Source organism: Aythya ferina (assembly GCF_964211825.1).
Source record: "Aythya ferina genome assembly, chromosome: 8".
NCBI classification, from domain to species: domain Eukaryota; kingdom Metazoa; phylum Chordata; class Aves; order Anseriformes; family Anatidae; genus Aythya; species Aythya ferina.
Window position 1 is genome coordinate 33,363,326 of NC_140304.1, and position 20,829 is coordinate 33,384,154.

General features: G+C 43.0%; 2 protein-coding genes and 1 long non-coding RNA gene across 3 annotated transcripts in view; 1 reads left to right on the forward strand and 2 right to left on the reverse strand.

Annotated features, from left to right (window-relative positions):
• The window catches only part of LOC311440486 (serine/threonine-protein kinase TNNI3K), a 60,407-nt gene extending 58,207 nt beyond the window's left edge, over positions 1-2,200 (forward strand). The window contains exon 25 of the mRNA XM_084527487.1: positions 1,846-2,200. Coding sequence (XP_084383613.1) covers positions 1,846-1,922 — 77 coding nt within the window. The 3' untranslated portion in view covers positions 1,923-2,200. The remainder of the gene's footprint in view (positions 1-1,845) is intronic.
• A 361-nt stretch (positions 2,201-2,561) lies between these two features.
• LOC311440488 lies at positions 2,562-7,025 on the reverse strand. The gene is made up of 2 exons (XR_014695438.1): positions 6,812-7,025; positions 2,562-6,283 (listed from the first exon to the last, which is right to left on the reverse strand). It is a non-coding gene; the product is annotated as an uncharacterized lncRNA (long non-coding RNA).
• Positions 7,026-7,117: 92 nt separating this feature from the next.
• The window catches only part of ERICH3 (glutamate rich 3), a gene marked incomplete at both ends in the record, with an annotated part of 33,342 nt that continues 19,630 nt past the window's right edge, over positions 7,118-20,829 (reverse strand). Inside the window, 5 exons of the mRNA XM_084528295.1 lie at positions 7,118-8,637; positions 13,920-14,423; positions 15,774-15,992; positions 18,125-18,423; positions 20,402-20,588. Of these exons, the coding sequence (XP_084384421.1) occupies positions 7,118-8,637; positions 13,920-14,423; positions 15,774-15,992; positions 18,125-18,423; positions 20,402-20,588 (2,729 nt within the window). The remainder of the gene's footprint in view (positions 8,638-13,919; positions 14,424-15,773; positions 15,993-18,124; positions 18,424-20,401; positions 20,589-20,829) is intronic.

Here is a 20,829-nt window from a genome sequence, read left to right on the forward strand (position 1 = left end):
CCTAAAAGCACCCTGTTCCCATTCCTGCAAGAGCCCTTGTCAAAGTGAACAATTTTCTTTATTGAATGCATTTGAAAACAGGAATTTTACAAATAAACACACCCATGACCTCTTTAGTGAAAGCAAAGGACCTGCTCTTTGTGGGAAGTGTCACAAATTGTGAGTTAAAAAGTACATTGAAAGGAGAAAAATCACATGAGATAGATACACAATGGCCAAAGAAAACTGTATATCCTCTAAAGTTTAAGATTATCATAAACAGAAAGTTTAACTTTAACTTTGCTTATCCTTGCTCATTGCAGCACTCAGACACAGGCAGACAAGCTACTGACATTGCAGCAACAGCCACCAAGGTTTCCCAACAGCAAAGATGGTCTTGGCAAGGCTTGCAGCACAGCAGCTTTGCTGCAGCACAAGGAAATGCATGCATTCCCTGAACACAGGGCAGACAAGAAGAAACCTGTGGGAGTAATGCAAACCAAGCAACCCAGTAAGCTTGTTCCTGGGTGGTACAAAACTCACAGGCACAGCAAGAAAAAAAAAAAAAAAAGGAAAAAAAAGAAAAAAAAAAAAAAAAAAAAGCACAGGTTGTGATTGAGGGGGTTGGAGACATGAAAGCATTTAAGAAAGCAAATGTTCCCCATTGTGTGGAAGCAGTAAAGTCAAAGAAACTGATGGTGGCGCATGTGGACAGTCTTCAACCCAGCATGACCAGAGAATCTCATCAGAGTGCAAAGTGTTGTCACCATGACCAGAGATGTCATTAAAAGTACGTCATGCTCTTGTTATGTGCCCCATCACAGACCAACACTTTCTGAAGCACGATGGCTTTAACTTCAATGGTTCAATGAAGGCACGTACCTCCTTCACCTCCCAACATCCGGGGCACATCTAGCATGCATGACAACAATCACGGGTTTAAGATTGCATATTTAGAACATGAGTAAGATTTCCTTAAAGATACACTTTGTCATGCAGCTTTCAAAACACAGCACGCCATGATCAGAAGATAAACCAAAGTTGGTTATGGAGTACAGCTTGGGGATATAATGGTCACTGCAATTTTAGTTACCAGAGTCTTAATTTTATGCAGCTGTGTATAATTTCTGTTTGGCAGTAGGAATTTGGCACGGAGGAGCATGAGCGATGTTTTCTAATTCTCTCCCAATCCCTACACCCCAGAAAGTTTTTGTGCACTAGGTTTTTTTGTTCCCTGAGCATCTGAAAGGCTCTGTATGATGCATTGTTATCAGGAAATTTGAGATGACTACATAGGATTTATTTTTATGTTAGTACAGTAAAACAAGGAGAGTGGGAGCAGCTGACAATGACAGTGTAAAGAGAGAAATGGATTCTTATTATTGGAAAGCTCATTGAAAACACAGCACTGTCAAGAGCAGTTGTTGTCCATTTTGTAGTGTCAAGAATTAAACAAGTTAAAATATTTTAAAAACACTTGTCAGAATGCTGATTTTGAGCTCTCCTAAGTTCTAATTGAAAGGACAAAAATATATATATATTTTAATGCCAAATGTCTTTAAAACACTGAGATTTTATGTCAGATTTTATGTATTTCTTTTATGTTGGTCACCAAAGCTTCTTTGTGTTTGACTATGTTGCATTCATTCGATGAATGATTGGGTCTGTTTACTTCCCATTTAAATTTCTCCTTGGTAGATGATATTGAATGGTGACTTGCAGACAGCAAAAAGGTATGTGTGATCAGTGCCTATTTATCTCAAAATGGTACGCACATTATTTTGTTGACATTGTCACTGCAGGGGTAGGTAGGGGAGAATCGCTGCTGTGTCAGGACGCACATGAACTTCCCTCTGCATCTTGCAGGTTACGTGTCGGATCCCATGAGTACCATGAGATTTCATTCCTGCAGCAGCAGCGGTAGCTTTGAAGAAAGCAGCTGACAGCATGGACCGCCTTACTGCAGAAAGTCACCAAAAACCAGCAGCAACTGTTCTTACCATACCAGCCTAACTCCCAAGCATCGCGTGCTATATTGATGGTACCCAAACTGAACCCTTTATTTGCTGACAATGAATGTCCCTCTCATGTTATGTGCTAGCATCTTTTTCTGCTTATCTTGAGGGGGCTTTTTCTTTTGGTGGTGTGCATCTACCCTTATACAAAGTGAATGCCTGCACTTCCAGCCTGAGCATTAAAAATATGAAGAGGTGACAGTAAAGGTGTGTCTGTTAAAGTTTAAAGCTCTGCTGCAAGTTGTTGTTACCTGGGTCCACATCCCCTGACCACCAGCTGCCCCGGAGCCCCAGCCCACCTCGCCACTGCGAGAAACAGCTTGTCCTTCCTGCCACCATGCCAGGCCAAGCTCCAGCTCCCAGATCCTGAACAAGATTGTCTCTTTTGTGAGCTCCCCACCATCACAGAAACACCTTGCCCTGCATTCTCAGTACCTCAGGCTCACACAGCTTGCTGGCACAGCAGCCCCACTACATCTTTTCTGAACCCTGATCTGCAGTTGCTTTCCTGCTCTCTGAGAATAATGGGGTACTTGGGTAGCCATCATAACTGTACTCTTCCAGACATTTCTGTCTTCTCATTTGCTTCCTTGTTTTGGTTTGAGTTCCTTTATTTTTTTTATTATTTTTTTTCTTAAAAAGTACATGCTCTAGTTCAGTCATTTGGTAACAAAAAAGCCACATGGGAACTTCAAAAGAAACTTTTCACCAGCAGGGTAACACGCAAATCAAATCCCAAACCACCTATGTTACTGCAGACAGGTAAAATCATTGTGCCACAAGTGTGATAATCCTAAAGCAGAACAGAGCTACATTTTTCACTCAAAGCAGTTCCAAGGCAAAGTGCCAACTAGTGTGTGCTGAGTGTGCCTGCCGAGACTGGGTTTGCAACAGATTTCTCACTGGAAGTTTAAAAAAAAAAAAAATGGGAAGGGCAAGACAACATGAACCCTTCTTCTAGAAGCAATTACACAGTTAAAATTATGCTGTTATTTTTCTGGAATCTGTTTTGAAAATAGTAAATTTTTGCTGCAAGCAACACTGCTATAATATTATTCCTTAATTGCATTTGAATACACAACTGTCAGGTGGGTAGAAATGTGGGTTCATGATTACTGCATGTTGCTCTGTGGATATTATTCAGGATGTTGTATTCTTATGACTACAGTGTCTGAACTGAGCTCTGTGGTAAGGCATTGTGCAGTGTGACAGACATGCTCTATAAATTAGTAATAGGCTCTGCTGACTCATGTCTTGCATGCTGTTAGTTTCATAATCCTGAAGCAATAAAAATGGGGAAGGTTTCACTTAGTGAGGTTTACAGGTCTTTTTCCCATTTGTTTTGTTTCACCTAGGGAAAAATTTTCTATCAGTCTGTAAAACCAGAGTATTGGGAGTGTGGTGTTTTTTTAGAGCAATACAAGAAGCTCTGAGAGCCAGCATGTTCCTAACCACAGGACTCATTTCCCTAATTGTTAAAATCATACACACAAGAACCATTTATAAATATTGAAGTATTTTAAATTATGTATTATCAGTTTTCCTGTCCCTTACAGTCACTGCTGCCTTACTCTTTTGGGATTTCCCTGATGACCCAGATCTTCTGCAGCCAAGGAGTGTCTTGGGAGTTCAGGTGCTTCTTAGTGACCAACTCTTGCCGTCTTTTCTAAAATGTTGGATTGGATTTAGTTATATCTGCTACTGCAAACTCACACCCCCGCTTAATCGTCTCCAGAGTGCTCTGAATGTCAGATATCTTTAAAGGAAGATTCTACCCATAAGGAGAAAAAACAAACAAACAAACACGCTCTCGTGCTCTCATGGCTGAAGTGCCAGGAGCAGAGACTGGAGGCTGGCAATCTGACAATAAGCTGCTCCAGGAGGAGTCCCCTGCACAACACTGTGGGGCACGGGTCCTGCCACTGCCTCGCCTGCTGCCACTCAGCAGCCACAGAAAGGACAAGGACACGCTGGGGCAGGGACACTGCCCCAGAGCTGACGTTGGGGGGATCCCTGCCTCGGGCAGAGCCACACGGGGCTCCCTTGCCACAACGCAGTCAGTGCTGCAATGGGGACCCCGTTCCCATTCCCTGTGCCCTTTTTTTGGCAGAGATAGAGTATTTAACAGCATTTTGAGATGCTTTGCTGATCACTCTGGCACTTACCTATGACACACAAATCTCTTACCTTTCCCATTTTCATCCTGTGCTCAGTAAAGCAGATAAATGTCAAACAAGCCAGTTGTTTGGTTCGTGACTTGCCTGAGTACAGCCTTAGCTGTAATCCTGAATCTTCCAGGGAATCACTGCTGAGGCAAATCCTTGCCTCTCGCCTTTGTCCACCCCTAACACTTGAGCAACCTGTGTGTATGCATGTGCATTCGTAAAACACTTTTGTCTGGTCCTGTCCACAAGCCACATCCATTTGCTTTTCATACAAAACTGTATGATCCAGTTTTAGTAGCACAAACACTCAACCCAACATTACTTAGTCATTCAGTTAGAAAGCAGAGATAACTACTGAAGACAAGGCCCTACTTGATTGCCAAGTATTATTCTTACAATTTAATCATTTGCAAAAATTCAATGAACTACACAGACTGATACATCATGGTTTTTTCTTGTTTGTTTGTTTGTTTTTAATAGACTCAAGTAAATATGCGTATGTGCAAATGTGTAGAGAAAAAAAACAACTCTGGAGGTCATTAGCATTAATTTGAATTCTAAACACTTTGTATACCAGGTGTATTCAACTGTAGAGTATGTAAACACACGTTTTTCATTTACTGTAGTTTTTTATGCTGAGCAACACTGGAAATGTCTTGGTCCAGAGAATAAGCCAATACTGATTTTATGGACACTCCCTGGTTAAAAGGAAAGGAGCATTGCTGAGTTCTCAAAAGTCGAACACGTGCTTTGTAAGCAAATATTGCCTATCTTGCACAGAATAAACATTTCCACTGCACCACAAAGGATCACTTAATGCAATGCTTTGTTTAAGCTGCTGATGACAGTAAAGCTATGAGTCTTCTTTGTCTGCTTTCTTCTTTCAAAATACTTCCTGGTATCCAGATTAAAAATACAAATGTAACCGTCTTTAGTACTGGAGGAAACAAAAATGAATTGATTGCATTTAAATTTGTATGTATTTAAATGTGTATTGATCTTAAATAATTTAGGGTAACAAACATGTCAAAATCCTGCTTGTTTCAGTTCCTTTCCTGATCTGAAAACCCAGCTACAGCTACATGCCGCTATGCTTATCGCCCCTGCGCATGGCAGGCCGGACCTCAGGGTCCCTCCAGAGGTGGGGGAGCTGAAAAGGGGATGGGCAGCAGAGACCCACAGCCAACCTAGGGTTGAAATGTCCTTATTCTGAACCACATGCTGCCACAGGCCCAGCAGCAGTTCCACCACAGACTGCATGGGCCAGTGGAGTTACACGTAACACCAGTGAAAGCAAAAGGCTCAGGCTTTCCTCATTTACATTGTAAATGAGTTACAACTGCTCTGATTTAACATTTCCCAACATCTTTTCAAAGTTCTGAGAACACACTGAAGTGTGGTCAGCACCAAGCCTGGCTCTGCATGGTGAGTGCTCCACAGCAGCCACCCCTGCGCACAGCACCCGCTGAGACGGGGCCGCTTCCCACTCCTGCGGCAACACCCCGATGCCCCGCACCAGATCAAACGACCGATGTGCTCAAGTGTCCTGCACACGCCAATGAAGACGCAACCTCATCTCACAGGAAAGAGTTTACAGTTTAAAAAGCCAAATAACTCACATAAAAATGCACAGAGAGGAGATACAATCAAGCACATACACTCAGATGTACATTTGTAGTCCTACAGTAACATACACAGAGCACCTATCCTTAGCTGTCACTCATATCAGGTAGCAAAGGCAAGGGGTGTCTGGGGAGGATGGGAAGTTCCCCACTGCAATATTTTTCTGGATTTTGGAAATAGCAAGCATGGCAGCTGTGGAACAATCCTTGTGATTTAGGTCTTCATAACTACAAAGGAGTGCTGTTCCCCGGGCTGGCATACACTTGATAATTTGAGCTGTCTGCTGCACACTGAGAAGCTGCTGTAGGAGAATGTGACAGACAGTTGTACTCGCAAAGTAAAATGAAGGAGTGAGTATCCTGAAGGGCACAAATCTAGTAGATGTGTAAATGTTGCAGAAAACAGCACTGAAGAAGCTGCAGAAAAAGCTCAGAGGACAGTTTCTTCCTTGTCCTGGGGCCCTATGGAGGGCACAACAGCTGCATCCAGGTTTACAGCATCCTAGGAAATGATGAGAAAAATGTTAGCTTTACAGAAAATAGGCTAAACTGAGGTACAGAGATACCACTGTAAGACACTTCCTGCAGCTAGATGCCAGAGCAACCAGAGAAGCCTGCTGCTGCTACTGGTGTGCAGCACAGAGCTCACGGGCAGTAACAGCAGCAGTGGTGACACTGAGGCCGCTCCACACCACCAGCAGCACTGGGAGCAGGAGTGGTGCTGCTGAGAGCCAGGAACACAGGGCACTGGGCATGGCTGGAGGGCCGAGAAGACATGGGGCTGCAAGCTTTAGCACCATGGTGAAGGTACATGCAACAGGGCTTCAGGAACAGGTAAGCACACAGAAGCTGCCATGCAGAAGGATTTGCCATCCTGTACCACAGCTATCAGTGGCAGATTCTTAAGGGGAGCATAAGAAAGCAGCAGTGAAAATATGAGACATCCTCTGCTCCCAACACTGCTCCCAGCAGCCATGAGCCTGGGGATGTGAAAAGGAACATGCCAGCAGCAGACCCAGGCAGGACTCACCTCACAGCAGCTCCCATCTGTGGCAGCAGCTCCCGCATCTGGGCTTCCTCGCATGGGACTTTCCTTCCTCTGCTCCTGAGCGCCAGAGTCACACTGTGTGTCTTCTGAAACACCCTCAGCCTTTCCTTTCTGGGCACTTTCACTGAAGCCAGACTCTTTCCCTTCGATATGTGCTCCCGCCTGCACCGTCTCTCCCTGGACTGCTGGCCCCTCTGCCACTGCCACCCCCATCCTGCTCTGTCCCCCTGCCCCTGCTCTTGTCCCCCTCTCCCATGCCCCCACCCCATCACCCATCCAGCCGTCCCCAGCCACCGCCACCTCCAGCCCCACCGCTCCCCCCACCGGCTCCGGTCCCCCCCTGTTCTCTGCCTTCCTCACTGCAGTGCCAGCTGCCTCCCCAGCTCTGCTCTCACACAGCCCCTCTGAGGGCAGTGCTGGTTCCTCCACCACCTCCTCACCAGGAGTTCTCCCCGCTCCCAGCACCACCCCATCCTGACCTGTAGCACACTCCCTCAATCCCTGCTCTGCAGCTTCCAGCTCCCATGGACCTGCCACTCCTCCCATGACTCCTCCACCTCCTATCTCAGCTCCATCTATCTCTGCAGATAGTCCCATCACTGGCCCATCAAGATTTTCTTCCATTACTCCATCTGGCTTTGCTTTGCTGCCCAAAGATGGGTTTTCAAGCAAAACTGCTTCTGCTGAACCCTCCTCATCTTCTGCTGTTGCTGTCTGCTCCAACAAAGATGACCCTTCACTTGCAGGATCCCTTCCAGCCTCCACCAGAGCCCCTAATCCAGATGCTACTTGTAACACTGGACCCTTGCCTGCATCCACAGACTCCTCCACCACCTCCTCTGCTCTTGGGAGAGATCTCTCTTCCACTTCTGGTGGTCTGTCAGTCTCAGACGTTGCTATTCCTATGGCAGCATCCTTCATCTCTGCCTTCTCTTGCCCTGAAGCTTTCAGTTGGGTGAACTCATTTGTCTTTAGTTCTTCCCTGCCTGTGCAAACTTCGGTATCCCCTAATGTTTCCCTGAGAGCCACACGTTTCTCCACAGCCTCCTCCCCTTCAGAAATAGCTTCCTCTACAGCCTCCGCTCCTTCAAGGCCAGCCACTCCCGTAATCTCTTCTTCTGCCAAGTTTGCATCCTCCACAGCCTCCTCTCCCTCACATACAGCATCCTCCACAATGCCCTTCCCTGCAAAACATCCCTCCTCCGCGGCCTCCTCTGCCTCAGACATGGTGTCACTCACTGCCTCCTTCAATAGGGGCTCTGCCATCCCCACTGCCTTCTCCACCCCAGAGGCCTTCTCCATGGCCTCCCCGCCTCCAGAGAGCTCCCCAGCTCCCTCACCACACCCAGACACTGCCCCGTCTGCCTCCCTGCGTGCCAGCCCCCCCACTCCTGCTGATTCCTCTCCCTTGCTCCCTGGCTCCTGCAGTGCTCCCACGCTCTCCATCACCCTCGTCACAGCTTTCTGCCCCCCAGCTACCACTTCTGCTCCAGGCACTCCCTTCCCTGTCTCCTTTTCCTTGGCATCTCCTTCTGCCGTGGCCCCCCCTGCAGGTGCTAGTCTTTCCACAGCCAGCTGACCCGTTGCTGGCACCACGGCCACCACCTCTCCCTCGGGCAGCACATCTCCTGCCCGGACCGCTCCCCGTCCTGCCTCGTCAGCATGAGAATCTCCCTCCTCAGCTACACGGCCTTCCTCCACCAGTGCTTGTCTCTGCCCTGCCACCTGCACTCCTCGTGCCTCTTGTTCTGCTGCCTTCTGCACATCAGGTGCTCTTGTTCCTTCTGCCAAGAAAGCTCCATCTGGTGCTAGTAAGACACAATTGAAACATTGGTTTTACTGAGAGATGAGTTAATGTTAAGGTTGGTTTACAGGGTTAAAAACATTATTTCTCGCAAGCAATGAAGGGACATCAGCATAGTGGCAAGAAAGAGACTTGCCATGCTGCTTCTTACCATGCACCTGAGCTCTGACTAGGTTTCTGGTGCTGCCATTCTGGCATCTGCCATGATAAATTTAGGCAAAAATGTCGATGCGTGACTGGCTTTCAGTTCTGAAAGTTCTGCCTGCCCTTTCCTACTCCTTTCTCTCTCTCCCCCCCCCCCGCCCACCTGCCTTGCAGAGAGCTTGTGTGTACACAAAATAGCTGCAAGCTTGACAATAACACTCAAAATTCAGAAATAGGTGGTAAACTGCTCATATAAAATATGCATACATGGGAAGAAGAACACACAGCTGTTCATGCAGGGTAATGCTTCCCATGCATTCTGTAATTATACCTGGGGAATAATACAGGGCCTTTTCCTACACCCTGAGAATTTACCAGCAATGTTCCTCATTGAATTTGGTGCTCCAGGGCCTGTCCCTGGGCAGGCACCTCCAGCAGGCTGCATTGCTGTACCCTTGTTTTGCACAAACACAGCAGGTTCTTATTTAGAAAATGGGAGGTTTTGTGCCAGTGAAGAGAGCAAGGAGCAATGTGCTTCCCAAGCTACCCTTTCGGAAACTGGGCAAAGGCTCTCTTGCCCCAAATCATCTCACGCGGTTTGACTTATTTGATGCTCCTGCACTACTGCTGTACTCCAAAATCATTGCTTTTTGCTGTCTGCTTGGGCATGTACCCATGCAACAAAACCCCATCTCTGGAACAGCAGCCAAAGAGGACTCCAGGTGACCAACAGGCCAAGAGGACAATATTTGTCTCTCATCTCTGCCAGCAGAAGAGTGGAGCCCATGTCTGGTTTCCCACAACCCTTCCACTGGCCTTACTTACTCCCCGCTGCCCCCATCCCTTCCTGCCCTTCAGGGCTGGATGTGACCACTCACTAGGTAGGTCAGCTGCAAAGGAGCACAGAAGGTGCACAAGGCAGCTCAAGCAGCTGCAGACAGTAAGGGAGCAGAATAAAGGACAGGCTGAGAAGAAATTTTACTGAGAGAGAATGGAGACCATGAAAGGAGAGAAGAGAGCACAGAAAGCTGATTCCTCCCACCAGACCATGCATCACCTGACCAGTAGACCACACTTCAAAATTAATAACTCCATATTACATGTTGCAATATGAGAAGTCATGCCTTCCTGCAAAAGCACCTTGCACCAGGTGTATTGCTTACATGTACTACTAGTTTCCTGCCCTGTAAATTTACACTTCTGCTACTAGGAGGTCTGCTAGAAAAGAATTGGTTGCTTAGAAGTAAGTACAATAAGACTGACTGACCTAGCAGCTAGTCTCATTCAAATTGTCCACCCACCTCTGCCATGAAGTGACAAATAGCCTTCCAGAATCTGCTCTGGAGGATGCATCTGTCCCTATTTAAGAATATATTTAACCCATGGAAATACTGTCTTGCCTCAACACATTTACTTGTAGAGGTCTTCCGTGAATCGCTGTGTCTTCTAGGTATCATGTATTCAAGCCACGTGTAATTACATTTAACTGAATGTTCCCTCCATCAATATATTAAGAAAAACAGTTATCAGTTCTTCTGAGACTGGAGAAAAAGCACCTGTTTTTTTTTTACACATGTACCTGTGTATTTGGAATTTAATCTGTCTGCTGCTTCAGAATCAATGAAGAGTTCCACATGGAGTGGGAGAGGTCTTGTTCCCACAGTCTTCCTTGCCACAAACTTGCATTATTCTCTTCCCAAGTCCTTGCTTCTCCCCTGCCAGTGCACACCCTGTGATCTCTCACTTTTTTCCTATGAGGTTGTGGGTTTTTTTTGTTTGTTTTTGTTTGTTTTGTACACTGTTGATTCTTTCTATTTGGCCACATATGTTACTTTTCTTCTTTTTTTTTATTTTATTTTTATTTTTTCTTCTCCTTCCTCCTGTGGTTTCTCCCACTTCCTGCTTACAACTATCCTTCCCAATGAGAACCCTGCACCCACACAGCTCTGAAGAGAAGCATGAGAAAATTTTTAAAAGACCATTTCAGTTGATGTTACATAAAGAACTTGCTCAGCATTAAGGCCTTTTTGCCTGCACCACAGGTCCTAAAACGTATTGATGGCTTCACTACTGCTTTGACATTGCAACTACCCGAATTACTAAGATCTGTGTAGCAAGGAACCATGAAAGATGGTCAGGGAAGTTCACAGGAGATCACTGACAAGGTTGCTCCTGGGACCCAAGATCCTGACAAAGGTTTCTGAGCAATAGCACACAGCCTGTTTGATTCATTCTGCTGTTCCAATGCTGAAGAGAAGATAAGAAGCTTTCCACTCCAGGACATCCCTTTGCTGGCTCAGGCTGATGTCCAGGCAACACTTCCTTCAGACTCAATGAAATACCAAATTCTTTGCTAGCTGTTGTGCACATTGTTTTGCTTTGACCTGGTTATGGGCCTGAAGTCTGACTACTTGGAAGTTCAAATTCTTTCCAGTTTTCTGTCTATGTAATACTTGACAAAAGAGAAACTGACAGTCTATCAAAACACAGAGCCCAGGGAAGGATGAGAAATACTGATCACAGGAATTCTCTCATGGGCTCAGCAATATCTCCTTGTCACATAGAGCACAGCAAGATCAGAAGATGCACAGCAGGAACCCAACCCAGGTATTTCCATACTTCTGAGAGATCGTGTCATGCCACTGTTTATGATTTGCACAGACTCACTCTAGTGGAGCATTTTGCACCACTTGCTTCCTTCAGCATACATGAATTACTGCGATAATTTATTTCTGCACTGTTAATGACAGAATTGTTTTGGAGAAACCCTGTCAGGAGCAGAGCACAATTGGTCTCATCAGGGCAAAACAGAAACAGAAACAGTGTCCTATCAATCTCATGCAAACAGAGGCTGGAAAGCTAATGAGAATGACCAGCCTCATGGAGAAGTTCATGTGAAAAAAACAGAAGCCCAAGAATGGACTGAGAATGAGTTTTGACACAGCAGAGGACTGAGTGCTTTCAGCTCTCCTGGTGTCTCTGCAGGCTCTTAGCCCTCAGCGTTTTGGAGGGCTGGAGTAGTGGAAGTTGGAATCACATGGCATATTGTTAACTATAAACATCCTTAAATTTTGCAATTTGAATCTTTATCATGTTTGCCACTGTACTAAGTGCCTAGAAGAAGCTAAGATTCCCACGTGAGGTTTGTTACCCCACAATGTATCTTTCAACATGCTAATTATATCTCAAAAAAGGGGATTATTTTTTTCCTTTATTTCTCTAGACAAAGCTTCTCGGCAATTCCTTATTTGCTATAAAATTCACCTATACAACTCTTATGTGGACACGGAAAAAGCCTTCTTCAATTTAGGATTGCAAACTCCTATCTGTATTTTTTATGATTCAACAATTTTTCTTTTTCTTCCTCTCCCCTACTTGATCTGGTCTACCCCTGAATCTCAGGTAGTCTTCTGGCAGCAGAGATGATACAGGGCTTGGCTAAGAATGCTGTTTATATATATCTACATATGTAAATGCTGCTACCGTGTAACATTTGGACATTCTATCTATACTTGATAGAGGGACTCTGTTGAAACCTAGAGCCATAAAACCAAGTGCACCGAATGTAAACATATAAGAATTTATGCTAAGAACAATGTTATCGTTTTATGCTAACTCAGCCTGAAATTACTATCCTTTACACATTCATTTGATCTCTCTTTGCTTTTGTATTACCATGTAATTTCCTGTTCTGTATGTTTTCAGAGTTCTTTCTTCTTCACCAGTCCTTACTCAACTCATCTGAGTCTAGTGGTGAAGCTGCTTACATTCAAGTTCCTTTCATGCAAGTGAAGAGAGGGGTTCTAGAAGCAAACATCTTTGAAGACTTCAGCATTATTCAATGATTAGTATGGTAATGTCTTTACCGACTCAATTCTGAATGCATAACAAAGCAAAAGCAATGCACGAGACAGTCAAAGTAACCCAGCAGCAACAGATTTGTCAAGCATTAAGCTTCAGCGTTTGAAGAGTTTATTCCACACATAGCTGTCTTAGATCTATGCATTGCAGTGAACAGAAAGCAATAGAAACAGAACAAAAAAACTCGAAACAAAAGAAAAGCATTATACATTCCACTGCTAATGGAGCGTGGAGAAAGACAATTAGAAATTTAATCTGCTATGGCTTGTGCCTCTCCTTCTTTATGTAAACACCAGTGCAGGTGACCATTCTGTTATACTGCCTGATTTAACAACATCCAGGAAATTTCTTCCATAACCTAAATGACACTGTAAAGCAAGGGCTTATATTTTTCCCCTTCCTCAAATATAATAATGCAGACATTGTTTATATGGCTAACCGTCTTTTACGTGCCCGTTATCTATAAAGGTAAAGTTGAAACCACAAGATGCCCATTTTATCAGAAAATTGAGGTGTCACACAACTAACAGATCTGCTCCTTGCCAACAAATCCATGACAGAGTGAAGCAAAACAACTATGGAACTACTGATGTAGTTTTGATCCTCATCTGCTGCACCATGATTCACATAGCATTTTTTTGGTGTTCTTTTTGAATCTAGCATTTGGGGCAATTGCTGCAAGTTAGAGCACAGGAAGCTCCACACTGATATGCAAAAGAACTTCTTCACGGTGAGGGTGACAGAGCATTGGAACAGGCTGCCTAGGGAGGTTGTGGAGTCTCCTTCTCTGGAGATATTCAAGGCCTGTCTGAACACCTACCTGGGCAGCCTGCTCTGAGGAACCTGCTGTGGCAGGGGGGTTGGACCCGATGATCTTTCGAGGTCCCTTCCAACCCCTACCGTTCTGTGATTTCCACATTATAAAGAAAATTCCCCAGTCTGGCACACTGATTCTCGTATAAGCAATGAATTATTTTTGGATTTTATAGTAATTTCATGATATGTGAAACCTAACTTGTGAAGTAAAAAAAAAAAAAAAAAAAAAAAAGAATAGCCAAAGCCTTACACTGGAAACACTAGAAAAGAAACAAGCAAAAAAAAAAAAAAAAATGAGGTTATATTCTGGTTATTTAGCTCACAGAAATATAGAGTATTTCGGTAGCTTGAAAATAGTCCAGCAACTGCATTCCCCTTGCTGCACTGTGACTTAGGATAAAGGCAAATACAGCTACAGTTGCATTCACAGATCACATCACAGTTCTGCAGGGGGACTGTACTCACCACTTCCTTCGTCACTTTGAGGAAATTCTTCATTTCTATTCTCCAGTTCCATCATATTATTTTCCAAAGGCACTAGAACGTCTTTCTCCCCACTGTCCCTCTTGTTACTTGCATTCTTCTCCCCATCTTCCTTTATGTTACTTTCTACTGTCCTAGCCTGTCTGAGTTCCCAATTAACTTCAGGACTTTGATGCTGTATTGACGTTATGTTTTCATGAAAAATTTCAGTATCTTCCCCTGCTGGTAGGTCTTGCACTTTTGTCTTTTCTGCTTCATGTATGGCTTCCTTTTCCAGTGTAAAAGTTTCCTGGTTGTCCTCTGTTTTGAACAGTTTATTTTCCCCATTCTCACTTCTGTATTGTGCATGTGCTGTGTTATCAGATGCCTTTTTGATATCATACTCCTCTTTGCCCTTAACATTTTCTATCATCTTTTGAACATCAGAGTCATCTCCACTGCTATACTGAGCACTGGTGGATGAGAGAGAATGTGCAGACCTCCTATCTAGAAATAGAAAACACAATTTTATTTTAGTATCTGTCACTAAGACATTTGTATTCATTGGCCACAGACAGATACTCGTCTGATATCAACCTCTGTATTAAACCATCTGAAGATACTGTGACAAAATTCCAGTAACAGTAATAGGAGAGCATTGCCCAAATGTATCAGTGTTAAAATCAAAGCCATTTAACATATATTTTTTTACGATAATGGAAATGAGCCTCAGTAGCTCCATCTGTCACAAAAAATACACTTTAAAAAGCCCCTGTAAATATGGCTAAGATGAGTTTTAGAATAGTTTCTTGAGCTCTGCTTGATAAAAGATTTCAACAATAGCAGCAGTCCTTCAGTGCACTCCTGCTATGGAATCATAGAATCAATTCAGGTTGGAAAAGACCTCTAAGATCATATAGTCCAACCTTTAACCTAGTACTAAAGCCCACCACTAAACCATGCTACTACTTTCTAAATCTACATGTTTCTTGAAGACCTTCAAAGATGGTATATTATCTCAGTGAATATCATAAAGATATCCAAAATCAGATGTAAAACAATCAAGTTGAATAGGAAATGAAGCTCACTGTATCCTTTAATAATACATACATGGAGCATCATTTGAAATTCATAAATGGAAAATTTGCAGGAAACAAAAAAAAAAGCAGTGATAATTCTTCAGTAACATTTAACCAAACAGTAGAGATTATCGCTCTAATGGACATTGCCAGTGTCCAAAGTTCATATGGATTCAAGAAGAGATTAGTCAAAGTCAAGGAACAAAAAGCTATTTAGGCCTACTAAGTACAAGGGACCACCGTTGACTCCAGTGATTTACAGTGGTGGGAAAACACAGTAGGGAAGCAGAGCCAGAGATCTAGCAGAGTATAAAACTGAAGTTTATTCAGAATTTATGTCATTAAAAGACAGCAGTTCTGAAATGCAGGGTGTTTTGTCAGGTTTCCCAGTGACTTCTGAGATAAAAGTGCACATCCTCAGGAAGTGTAAGTGGTCATAGCTTCAAGGATATTGTTTACCATTAAGTGCTTACCTGTCCCAAGGATTTAGAGCTACTAATCTCTAACAGTGCTGGCTGGCACTATCTCAATTTATGCAACTAAACAGTTCAGTCATGTCTACTGTGAGCTGGCACATGCTTACATTGCCCCATAGGGTTAGCTTTTTTTCTGTGACAGTGGAACTGATAAGAACACAGGTAAGATAGCTATTTTTTATCAGTTCAGTAGGCACTACATGATCTTTTCTATGCAGACTCAACATACATTACTGGACATGCACAACATATAAAACATGCATCAGGTCAACTTCTCTAAGCCTCATTATAAAAATACTAACCTTGTTTGTCATCCTCCAAGTCACTGTCAGAATATCCATCACTTTCATCTCTCTCACTGACAGAGGCCTGCAGTGCCTTCTGTGATGAGTTTTCACTCTCCTTTTCATAGTCTAAATTATGTTCTTCATCATCTGGGGATGACTTTGACATTCCATTTCTTTGATCACTAGTCTGTCCTTCTTCATTAACTTCTTCTGCTTCAAAATCTTCATCATAGTCTAAAATAAAAGAATCATACTGTGAGACAGGAAATGGAATTCACAACTACTAAAGTTCTTTTTCAGCAGACAAAGGTTAACTTCATTAATTTCCTTTTCCCTTTTCATTTGTTCACTCGTAAAAGTCATGAGAGAATCTAAAACCACAGACGGGAATAGTAAGAGCACATTATAGTAAAAAAGCATCACATTCTTCATAGACAGAGTAGCACAAATGCAATAAAGCTACTGAATGATGTACAAAGTACGATTAATACATTAAAAACAAAATAAATAAAAAAAAAAGTTATCCATTGAGAGGACTACAAGAATTAACAGGCAAACTCAAAAATAAAATGCAAGACACTCTCTTATTACAGCAGAAAAACTCATTGCAATGAGAAAAAAATAGAAGCAATAGAAAAAAGTGTAGAAAGATAATATATGGTGGAACAAAGTAAGATAAATGACACAGCTAATTAGCAAAGAATTGCCTTACAAACTGAGTTAATTAATTAAATCCAGGCAAAGGGTGCTGCAGAGGAACATTCTGCTATCACACTATTCTAATTTGCTCATTTAGTTCCCAGATGAAATCCTAGTACAAATGACGCTTACAGCAGAATTACTATCTTTACATTAACAGGGTCTGGATTTCTTTCTAGGCTACTAGCCTGACACATAAGATAGATAACTTTGCTCAGCTCTAGAGGTAAAAGCTGTCTTCATGCATATGCATTAAAGCATCCTTTCCTTTCCAGCCAGGAGTGCACTATTTTAAATCCCAGTCACCAGAAAGAATAGTGATGTCCATGATTTCCATTTAAAATTCAGTAATTCCACCGCTACCACTAGCTCACTGCACATGCTGCAGAGAAGCAACACACCTACATCGTGATGGAAAATTGTCACTGCTGACACACCAGCTGTCCCTCTTGGCCATTATTTCTCACCTTTCACCATAATTGCTCACTTCTTTTTTCTTTCCATCAATGCTTTTAAAGTCCTGAAGTGACAGAATGCCATGGGCAGAAATGACGATTATCTGATGCAGAAGCAATTTAGCAAATAAACAATTACCCAGACAACACAGATTAAGGGAATAATTATATTTATTTTCTGTATTAAAAATCAATTGAGTTTCCAACTGCATTGTTGGAAACAAGGCCTCTTTAGGTAACTGTCAGAAAGATGCCTACCACCCTGGACGGAAAAAGGCTTGATTAATCACAAAAGCACATCCACAAGGACTAACAAGGAAGCTGTGCAGTAGCACTGCAGAATTATGAAAGTAAAATATAGGATTAGGAAATAAAAATGAAAATCTTCTCTGAGTAACACTTACTCTGAAAAAGGCATTTTAACAAGGAGTGAGTGAAAGAACAGGCAGAGCTAGCTGTCTCTTCCTTTAGGGGCAGGCAGAGGTGTACACAGACTGATGATGAGACTGGCCTGAGGTGGCACTGGGAAATGCCACATTCTCAGCATGAAGTTTGAGCTGCTACACATCATTTTTATACCATTATTTTCAATTATTTTCATTATTTTTATACCACAAATATCATCTTTGTCCACCAAATGAAATATCCCTTGGGCAAACTTAGAGCAAGGGAAGCCTTTCTCTGGTCTTTGTTTTTAAATCTCTGTCAATAGAAACCAGGTGCAACTCAATCAAAAGGGGCAAGGTCAGCCAGGTACAGCTGTCAATGGGAGTGCTAGGTAAAGCGAGAGGATGATCATCACAGCAGGGTCAGAGCAGAGGAGGCAAGAAGGGTGAGCTGGGAGGCCAGGGACAGAGGGAACGAATGTTCAGAAGAGTGAGGAAGCTGGAGGTTAGTGGTGGTTGGCAGGTACACGGTGCTTGGGGCTGTGTGATGGAGAAGGGGAAGAGCTTTACACGAACAAAGCATCTTGCTGCTGCTGGCAACAAAGAGAGAAGACTGAGGTATTTCACCTAGCGCTCAATCTTGCTGCTGTGTGTTCCTCCCAGCTATCAGCCACTGATAACTTCACCATCCTCACCATTTTTCTCACATATGAGCTATCCTAAGAGTGGATACCACCAAGTGAGCTGGAGGCCCGCAGTCCCGCACCATCTCCAGAATTACCCTCTCCTATTTTTCATCCCCTGCTTGTGTTTTGGAATACCGTACCATTTTTACCAGTGTCTTCCTGACTATCTTCTGTCTCATGATTTAATAGTTTTTTCCTTTCTTCTCCTCTATGCTCCTGTCCGGTCTCCATTTTCTCTTCAATGGTTTCCATACTTGCTTCATGACCTGGTAAGATGACTAACACCAAATCTTTGCTTGATTTCTGCTCAACACTGCTATCACTTGGCTCACTGTGTGCTCCACCTTTCCAGGAACCCACTTGCTTTTCCTCATAGTCCTTCTCCATCTTTCTCTTGGGAGGGGATGGCTTTTTGTCCAGACCCATTGCAATAATGCACCTACAAAAAAAAAAAAAAAAAAAAGGAGAATTGGAAAGCATGGCATTTTTCTGTCAGTGAACAATGGAAAAACAGTAGACAGTGAGCTCTCCAGCTCATTACCAGTTGTGAGATCAAGCACGTATCTGCCTCCATTTCACCTCTCAGACAACAAGGATACTGATAACAACTGTCTTTGAGAAGCACCCTAAAATCCTCAAGTGCTCCACAGACACAGATGCAATTCTCCCTTGAAGGACAGTAAGGCTATCTGCACTTAAAGGTGACAACTGAAGGATAAGCAGTTTAGAGTCAAAATTATCAAAAGGGTTCATTAACTTCAAGCTACACCAAGCATGATCTGCAAAGACATAATCACTGTGAAAGGCAGGCAAGCTCCAAGTCAGAGGTGTACTGGATACAGATCCTGCATTATCTGCAAGTAAAGCAGTAACACAGGTTTTATGAATATAACATTTTTTAATTTGCCTGCTGGGTCAAATAACTGTGGGTGAAGAGGGGTATTGAATTTGGATTATTTAAAAATTCTGTTCTGTTTTTTATCTAAGAGAAATACAAACATATGAAAAACAAAATGCTTTGAATGACTTGTTGAGACTGCTCCTCTCATATAAAAGGAGTGCCAAATTCCCTTTCTTATGGTTAGGAGAAACACGTAAGAGACCAGAGTTCCTACTCCGAATTTAGCATTACTTGCAGACATAATGAACAACTCTACACCACCTATGAGTGTGAGGACATTGTGCTGCATATAATAAGTTGATTCAAATCTACAGGCAGAGTGAAACTGAAACTGGGAATTTCACTCTAACTAATCTTAAGTCTCTGTGGATAATTGTATTTTCTTCATAGACACCTATGTCTTAAAAACGTTTCCTCCACCTAAAATGCTTTTCATATCTAAAGTTTAAATGTAATTCCTCTCACATTACAGCTGTTTACAAACTACTGTGAATATCCCATCATCAAGAAGTCTAGAAATCTTTTAGTTTTGCAGGCATAAAATGTAAATGTGCCAATTTCTAAGAAGAGACTTTAATTATTCCTGGTATTTTTCAGGGACCTTTGAGATACTCAGTCATAGAATCATAGAATGGCTTGGGTTGAAAGGGACCTTAAAGATCTTCTAACTCCAGCTCCCCTGCCGTAGGCAGGGATGCCACCTACTAGATTAGGTTGGCCAAGGCCCCATCGAGCCTGACCTTGAATGCCTCCAGGGATGGGGCATCCACAACTCTTGGCAACATATTCCAATGCCTCACTATCCTTAGAGTGAAGAATTTTCTCCTAATGTCTAGTCTACATCTAACCTATTTTAGTTTAAGGAAGTTTAAGGAAGATTATGCTAAAATTAAAGCTTCTTGGCAAAACCAGTTGTTTCTCACAGCACCAACCTCTGTACCAAGAGAATGGAACTCTTCTCTGCACGGATTTGTTTTCAGAACATGGCTAACATTCAATACTGCCATATTCTGCAGCCAGGAGTATTACACTTTAGAGGCAGAGCTGTTTAATAATAAATGATCTTTTTATCACAATCACAAAGAAAACCCCAAAGACTACAACTTACTAAACAGCACTCTTGATATTCCTTATCGCTTCCACCAGAAACATGAAGGTGGCATGCTTATACCACTCCACGCCTATTCCTCCAAACTCTGCTGTTGATGAAGCACTGAATGCCTTCATGACAAGCTGACAGATGAAGTGATATGATGCAAATATTGTCCTTTGCTATGTGAACTCCACAGAGTGTTTGAAGAGGCAGCACAAAAGTCAGCTGACTTTGATGACATCCTTGAACGTAAGAGTTTGAAGGGTAAGCTTAATTATGCACGTTGCAAGGGGTACTCAGAAACTGACCAGGTTCTACAGAGCTGTGGAATGCCAGAAAGATTTAAAAACAGGAAACAAGTGATAAATACTCTAAAAACTGGGCTGCTAAGACCCTGTGAAAAAAGTGCATGTGACTCCATACCTATAGCAAGGAGATGCTCCTTCCACGTTAAGAAACCCAAAGTATCCATGTCTGCCTCCCAGCCTGGAACGCTTCTGATGTTTGTACTCACAGCAAGAGCTCAACCTGTCCACTTGCATCCCATTGAGAAAAAAGGTGAGGCTGAATGGGAAACCATGGTGCCTCTTTGAGACAAACTGGAAAGTCTCTGAAACCACAGAAATGAGAGTTCAAAGAAAAAGGTTATGCTTTATGGTCAGCCCACTGCATTTCTTGCATCTCATCTACATCATTGCCAGAGCATCCAGCCCTCTGAGGTCGGGTTCTTCCATTCTCAGCTGTATTAGTTGGTAAAACTCTACTCTCCTCCAAACACAACAGTCTTATCTCTTTCCAACCCAGAAGTACCAGGATGGGCACACCTGCAACAAGCTAATACATCACCAGTT